This window comes from Papaver somniferum, chromosome 3 (genome assembly GCF_003573695.1).
Source record: "Papaver somniferum cultivar HN1 chromosome 3, ASM357369v1, whole genome shotgun sequence".
Classification (NCBI taxonomy): Eukaryota; Viridiplantae; Streptophyta; class Magnoliopsida; order Ranunculales; family Papaveraceae; genus Papaver; species Papaver somniferum.
The window spans coordinates 52,595,893-52,604,497 of NC_039360.1; the positions used below are offsets into that span (position 1 = coordinate 52,595,893).

Below are 8,605 nucleotides of genomic sequence, written 5' to 3' on the forward strand. Positions count from 1 at the left end.
AATTTGATACCATGACAGATTTAATGAACTGAAATTTATTGATAAGTTGTTGTCATAACAAACCATATAAGAAAGTATTCCTTCATATATAGGAGTTTGTTTGAAAAGTGATAAGCACGTAAGTGCGACACATTTTTATCCATAACTACATTAACTAGGACTTATTTTTCGGTAATAAACTTGTTTTAAGTCTTTTGAAGAAAATAAGTTCTTGTGGAAAAAGTTGCTCAAAAAGTGGTATTTGGACCTCAAAAAAGTACTAAATGCACCCCAACTTTGGATAAGGGCACCTCCAGAAAACTTGTTAAAAACACCCAAGGAATATGCTAAAGACACCAAGAAATTACTAAGGGGCATCTCAATTACTATCGCCACCCCCAGCAGTAGGTTAAGGGGTAACATTCTTCGACCTTTTGAAAATCAAAATTCGGCGGGAAAATGGGCTATGAAGAAATAGATTTAGGGTTCGATTTTTGAGGGTGTTTCACGGAGATTAAATCGCTGGAATTCATGGGGAAGGATTGATTCGTCAAAATTAGTTAACTTCGGCTGGATAATCGGGAACAAATTATTGCAGTCACCGGGAAAATTAGGATTTAATTTTTGGAGTTGTTAGAAGGAGACTCCATCGCTCAAATTAATTGGGCTTGTTCTTAATGGCTATACAGGGATGTTAATGGCCTCAGATTCGTTTAGAATGGGTTGGATAATCACCAATTGAACAAGTATCAGTCTCGGGTTTACTCTGCTCCGGAAAAGTTCTGTATGGATTCTGGGAAAGATTTGATGCGACTTAATCACTGGAATTGATTGGTTTGATCCTGCTTGACTAAAACATGACTGGTATATGAGTTGGAATCGGGAAAATAGAGAGTTGACGTGGTTGTGTTAAAACAGAGCAAGTAAATATTCTCGAGATATTTGCAGCTATTTTTGGGGAAATTTCATGTGTAGAACTACTTCCGAGATGAGGGTGGAACATGTGGGAGTGTGCTACTGCAAGAAGACGTATGGAAATCAACCGCAGACGCATGATTCAGAAATAGCAGGAAATTATTTCCCGTGTTCTCTGATAAAAGAAAATAAGATTTTATGCATTTATTACAGAAATTCAAAGGACATGTCGAGTATATAAAGGTTGTTGGTGAAGGATATAGGGATACAAAGACTTTGGGATATAATAGAGAACTAGAATCGAAGAAATTGAGTGGTTTAGATAGGTTACCTGCTGCTAAGCCAAGAGTACGAAGAAAAATAGCCTGTCAAAGACAGACGCAGAAGCCGTCGTTCCATAACCACAGAAGTGCTGTATCGTTTACTTTGTAGTTGCAATAGGTATTTTGCAACTACGTGGTGGCTGAACATTTTTAGCGACTAAAAATCATTGTAAGTTGTTTTAATTATTTTTGAATACAATGAATGATACATATTTCTCCAACTTCTGATTCACGAGTAGCTAAATTAATTTCTAGGGTTAGAGGAGGAAATTATTTTTTGATGTGTAATCTTTTGTACTTAGTTTTCTTTAATTATTATTCTCTAATTAAGTTTTAAGATCTTAGAATTTTTCTTTTTTATTTTATACGTTTCCGAATAATTGTTTTGGGTAGTTTTTAAGCTACCGATATTTTATAAGCGAGGGAAAAATAGGCTTTATATTAACAACGAAAGTCATAAAAAAGAAGAAGAAATTCAACGATTTATCCTCTGAGGCATGAGATTGGGTTCGAAATTGCCTTGAGTAGTTTTGAGAGTAAACTAGAGAAATTAATTATTGAATTTACAAACATCAAAAGTAGTGGAATCCGAAACCCTAGTTCTCCCTCTCTTTGGCCAATACAATTTCTTTAGCATTTTTCTTAATTAATCTTAAACCAAATCTTTAAATTCCGAGAACCGAATCCACTCTTACCACTTGTAAAAACTAAATCAGTTTTTGGCGCCGCCGATGGGGACTTGCCCTTAGATTAGGTTTTAGATTTTTTATTTTATTTCATCTTAGTTTATTTTCTTTTTAGTTTAGTTTAGTTTAATTAAATCTTATTTTATTTTCTTTGATTTTACTTAGGTATTTTTCTTGTTTTTGTTGTGCAGGTAATATTCTACATTTATTGTGGAATTGCCTTCCAAAAGAGGTAAATAATAAAACCCAAATTTTATTTATTCTTTTTGATTTTAATTCCTTTTGTATATAGTTTTTCTTTTATATTCTTTTATTTATTAAAAAAAAGAACACGTTGCACACACCAATTGCATCATCATAATTACTGAATTTAGGAAACCCGTGGAAAAGTACGTTGAATCCGTATCTTGGGCCTTATGGGAGTTACCAGCCTAAATTCCACAAGCCTTAGCCTCGTACCTTTAGGTATATTTTGCTGAGGTAGCCCAAACTTACCTAATTTAGTAACCCTGTATTTGCATGTGCACGATTTTCTTGCTGAACATTAGTATTCTTGCATGTGTATGCGTCGTTTGAAACATATAGGAGATAGACTTGAAGAAAACGACCTATTTGATTTAAGTATGACCCATTATACGGATCTAGGTGGTATTTCTGTCTTTTTCGACATGGTTAATGATGATGAGGTCCCGAAAAAAACCCTTAGAGATAGGATGAACCCCTCTAAAGTGGTACGTGACACATGGGTAGTTTTACCATCCATTATTGTCAAATTTGACATTAAATCTGGGACAATTGGCATGCTTCGTAAATTTACAGGGATAGAAAATGAAAACCTATCTACCCTTAGGACTTCAAAATGATTTGTGACACAATGAGTTATCCGAACGTCTCAAAAGATGTGCTTAGGTTGCGTTTGTTTCCTTTTTTCCTTGAAGAGAGAGCCAATGAGTAGTATCATTTAATCCCTTCTAAAAAAATCACCACCTGGGATGGCTTTGTAGAAGTTTTTGTTAAAAAGTTGTACCCACAACATAAAACTACTACTATTATTAGGCAGTCTATACAATTCTTTAAGCAGCAAATAAGTCAAAACTTCATGATTACATTGAAAGGTTTAATGAACTGTTACACGAATGCCCATATTTTGAAAAATCCCACACGGCCCAAACTCTGTATAAAGGCCTAGATAGTGAAAGCGGAATAAATATGAGGGGGCCTTCTTTTTTTCAAAGTCACCGCACGAAATATATTTCCGTTTTTTTGGGTCCGAATCACGAACAACCACTTTTTTTTTGTATTTATTTTTTGATGTAGAAGAACGGTTGGATTAATGTGAAGAATAATCAACTACATTGTTATTATCCCTCAGTACTTCGTTAGCAATGAAATTAAGACGAGACCCAAATTTTTGAAACTTTAACACACCTAGCATACCTTGCTAATTTGATAGCGGGCTTATCACAATTTTTTTTATAATAATCTTGCCATTCCATCATGATATTTCTGGTAATAAGTGTGCTTAGTATTAAGTAAGTTTCATTGCTTTACAGGGATGTATTGGATTACGATTTTTATGGGTAAATACATATACTAGTTTAACTGAATCTAGTGGATTTATAATATTTCTTAAATGAATTTTATAGATTCTTATAGATATATACTTTTGTATTATAATAGATTAAATTTGGATTAGTTTAGATATATATTAAATTGTATCATGTTTCCTTTTAGAAAGAAAAAAAAACTCATCCATAAGTTGAGGTGGTGGGTGATGATGCGTGAAGGTGGCAATGATGGTGGTTGGTGGTGATTGTGCTGGTTGTTTTTGGTGGTGGTGGTTGGTGGTCGATGGTGGTGGTTAGTGGTGGTTGTTATTGGTGGTGGTCAGTGGTAGTTGTTATTGGTGGTGAGTGGTAGCGGTCATTGTTGTTGGTGGTGGTTGGCGGTGGCTGTGGAAAATATAGCATGAGGTGATAACAAATTAAAAAATTGTCTATAAAAATCTATAAAACTCTTGTGGTGTGGGTTGAGATTGATATGAGATAATAATATCCATAAAAATCCATATATATCTGGCCACTAACTATCCCAAAAAATCTTAAATGAATTGAATACTTAAAATATTTGTGGAATCTAAAACTATCCAAATTGAATACCATGGATATTTAATGATTCATTATAAATCATAATTGAATACCTAGGAATTTTTTGGATGATTAAATATCCATTTAAATTCTAATCTAATACACCCCGTTAATATCTAATATAGTAGACAGATTCTCCCAAGCTGTTGTTTGATAGTCACCAACAACGGTATTCCACAATGTTAAGGGACCAGGGAAACAACCTATAAAGCCCGTGCCATTTAGGGCAAAGGTCCATAGATTGACACAAACCATGAGGCTGGGAAAAGATGAAAACAATAACATCGATTGCATAAACAATGGGATCCATGTGAACCCTTGAGAAGTTGAACTAGGTGATCCGTAAAAACCAACTTTCACTTTCGGAAAAGATATAAGATAGGTTTCTCTTGGAGTAATAGATGTCATGTATACAATGCAACCGAGTTATCTACGGTCTGCTGGATAAAGACGGAAGTTAACCCAATGGAGTGACTGCAGAGTCTTCACAAGTGGTTATTAACTTCCTATCCCTTTGAACAGAATCCATATTTCTAAGCTAATACTAACAATAGGATATTTTAAAGCATAAGCAAGTCAGCTGAACTATTACAGCTTCTATTTATGTAATTATTAACTGGGAGAATTTCAAACTGGTCCATAAAGGCTACTGGACAATAAGTGGGAAGAAAAACATCAATTTCTGTTGTCAGTGAGGATGACTAGCTTCCATCTAGCTGCAGCTCTGGTAGTTCGGCATTCTTCTGGACTACTGCATCTACCATGTCCTCCTACAAATTCAGCAATATCACCATTATTAGTACAAATGATATAAACCATAAGCAAGGGTATTAGATTTCTTAGATAAAGCAGCATCTATGTAAATGTACACCACATCTCTTTTGTAGTTACGTAATTCCATTTCAGCAAGATGGATAAGGATCTCGAAAGTAACGTCTTAATTCTAGGCAAAACATTTAGGTCCCAGATACCTACCCATTCTACTTTGTTATTTCTTATGTTTCTATCACAAAGAAAATTGTAAACAGATTTTACTAAAGCATTGCCATCTCTTGTGCCGATCCATCTAATCTTGTCACAGTTGTGAATTGTGGTCTCTCTTATGCTGGGTTCAGCGGGAAGATTAATGAAATCCCATTGATCTAATCTAATACTATTATCCACAGCTGCATAACATATAAAGGATATAAAGCAACATATATATCCTTCATCAATTTTAAAATGAAATATACTATTTTGAAAATTAACTAACTTGGCAGAAATCTCATTTGCCCAATCATATAGCAAAACCACCAGCCTATCCAACTGAGGGCATCATGAACCAGTCTTTAACATTGAACATTTTTAACAGGCATTCCATGAAATTAAAATTAAGTTTTGATTTCAAACAAGAAGGCAATGTCAGTTTTTTGTTGTTCACTAACATGTAGAAGCTGAATTTGCTCAAGTGTAGACCTAGCACCTTGGAGATTCCAAGATAAGACTCTAATTTCAGATTATGGCATACAAGACTCTAAATTATTCATGATATCACTAATAATAACTACGAAAAGGAAAAAGAAAGATAAGAAGAGTTTAAACAGAAGTTACCCAATCGCTCTCCTTGCTATTTCCAAAAACGGCTTCTCAATGTTTACTTTGTGCCTTGCCGAAATGTAAAAGCATGGAATCTTAACCCCAACAGTGATCTTTGGTCGCCGGTTGATACTCTTTTTCTCGTGTACTTCTGATTTATTGCACGCAATAACGATGATTCTTGAGGTGTTGGATCCAAGATGGCTAAAGACTTCATTATACATTTGTCGCGCGAGATTAATTGTTGAAGCATTCGATGCATCAACAAGTAAAACAGCACCATCATAATTACCTCTGCACAAAAAGAATGTAATAATGTTGGGCCTCATAATTGATAATTAAACTTCGGATTGACAAACCTAGCAACTATGCAATGACTTTGTCTGCCGTAGCTTGCCTATGCTTTATAGTTGTAGTCTATGGCACTTGGTGTCGTGGTGTACAAGTAAAATGGATTACAAGCAAAAAACAGCTAATGTAAACAGATATCATCAATTGGGAGTTCAGACTGCTCTGCGATGCCATAGACCAAGGTGCAAATAGTATTGTCATATGTGACAGAAATATGGTGACAGATTGTGTCGCGCAAAAGAGGCAGCTGTTGGGTGCTTATGTTATTATCTAAGTGAACTAATTCATAGGTTCTAATGTCTATTATTAGTAATTACACATTCTATAAAGAATTATATTTGTGCTACACAACACATTGGATTAACTTATTTTTTGTAAGTTTGCAAGAACAATAGAGTCTCATATCCCAATACCTTGTTCTCAATTTTACTCATATTCAGAATTCAAAACGATTCCTAATTGTTACAAGTTCAAACAGTTTGGGGATCATCTCATATTCAGAAGTAATCAAACAATGACATGTAAAGAACCAAATAACTAGAGAAAAAGAGTTATCCAAAGTACCTCTCTGACAGGCGGTGATAAATGTTTAGGTCTTTTCTTTGAATCTCCTCGCACACAAATCGAATTAATCCATTGTCAACTTGGAAATCAATCGTCCATGTATTTCCCTCTCTCGCTGTTCCAAAAACATCAATCAAAATCAAAAACACAAACCCTAAAAGGCTGAAAATAAATAAATAAATAAATAAGGGATGCCTATTACCATGGGGAAAACAATTCAGAAACGTTGATTTCCCAGTTAATCGACCTCCAATCACAATGATACGAAGCTGATGCAAAACAGGAAGAGGATTGATCTGATGGACTGGTACTTGCTCAACAACCTCGTCAGCAGGAGGTGGTTGCTCAGCAGCAGCAACTGGTAGATCTTGCTCATTAGCAGCAGCTGGTGGTTGATGAATCCAGCGAAATTCGAACCAAAATTTTCTATCAATATTGGAGGGCTGTGTAGGAGAGGAAATTCGTAGTGGGAAGAGTGGAGAAACAGCAAACAGATAAGCGATCATCAACGATCTTGGTCGTATTATAGATGATGATGAAAAGTAGAGTTGAGAATTGAAATTTATCAAGTTATTTGTTGGTGTGGTGGTGGTGGTGGTGGTTTTCATGGTGGAGTTGAAGGGAATTCGTTGTGGAAATAGTGTAGACGCAGCAAAAGGGAAATAGATCCTCACCGATCTAGGGGATGGTGTGACTGATGATCTAAAATAGAGATTGTTAATAGGGTCAGTGGTGGTGTTGATGGTGGTGGTGGTGGTGTTAATGGCGGTGGCATTTTCATAACTTCCCTCCATTTCTGTACTGTATCTCTCTCTCTCTAAATTTTCAATTTCAAAATTCAAAATGTTTCTAATTTTGCTGACTCAGGATCAGGATATAAAGAGGTCGGATCCAAGGAAAAGAATACTCCAGAAGGGAGTGTTTCAAATGTTAACAGCACCCATCAAAAGAGGTGCGCAAATAATACCCAAGTCGAGAACCCAGGCCTGAATAGTAAAGAGAAGAATACAAACCCAACAGCCCACGACATCCATTTAGAGAAAAAAAGATAAGGAATGAGAAATATTACTGATTAAATTGTTTTGGTTACTTAGAATCAAAGTTTTGATCCAAGTAGGCTACACTCTACTCTGTCTATTGAGTGCTTTCAAATTTTCCTAAAGAATTCGCAATGCCATTTGCATCTTTCTGGACATGAGTACATGTCCAAGAATCAAAATAGAAAAGAATAGTAAAGACATCATTGATGAATTTACTAGTAGTCCATTTCACAGGTGTTGAATGACCTTGGACAGTTTTCACCACATTTATGCCGTCCTTTTCCATGTCAACTTTCCTTAAACTTGTGTCCCTTGCTTCAATCTGTTGCGGGTCTATTACACTGTTGAGATGTATCGCTTTCCATTACATTCACCCGCATAGTTTCTAGAATTATTTCAATCCCGAATATAGTTTTATTAATATAAGCAGCATAAAATTTAATTTTTTCCACATGTTATGTTGGATCCTAAGTGTGACTTTCTTGAGTAACAACTGTTATGATTCCGAGTTTATAACAATGGCAGATCCCACTCCTCTATATCTCCCCCTTTTAACAACAACAACAAAAACTGAAAACATTTCCGTATTTCCAATCACCAACCAATTTTGCACTATTAACCGTCAGATGAACTGACTTTGAAACAAAGTCGTTAGATCTCTGACTAAATTTGGTGTTTGCACGTCAATTACAGCCGTTAGATGAACTGACTTTCAAAATCAGCCGTTGGATCTCTAAAATCCGCTGACTAAATTTGGTGTCTGCACAGGGGGTTTATGTAAATAAATGCAACTTAAAGGGCTCAAATTTACTAGTAGTCCATTTCACAGGTGTTGAATGACCTCGGATAGCTTTCACCACGTCTATGCAGTCCTCCTCCATATCAACTTTCTTTTAACTTATGTCCCTTGCACATATGATCCTCCAGAGTTCCTAATGCTTCGGTCTGTTCCGGGTCTATTGCACTGTTGAAATGTGTTGCTCTCCATTGTTTTTACCTGCATAGTTTCTAGAATTATTTCAATT

General features: G+C 35.5%; 1 protein-coding gene across 1 annotated transcript; it reads right to left on the minus strand.

The window, feature by feature from the left end:
- Positions 1 to 4,580: 4,580 nt before the first annotated feature.
- LOC113361249 lies at positions 4,581 to 7,369 on the minus strand. The gene is made up of 4 exons (XM_026604554.1): positions 6,743 to 7,369; positions 6,541 to 6,655; positions 5,641 to 5,919; positions 4,581 to 4,820 (listed from the first exon to the last, which is right to left on the minus strand). Exons 1-4 carry the CDS (start codon positions 7,332 to 7,334, stop codon positions 4,808 to 4,810), a joined length of 999 nt encoding a protein of 332 aa, XP_026460339.1. The 5' UTR covers positions 7,335 to 7,369; the 3' UTR covers positions 4,581 to 4,807.
- Positions 7,370 to 8,605: the final 1,236 nt, after the last annotated feature.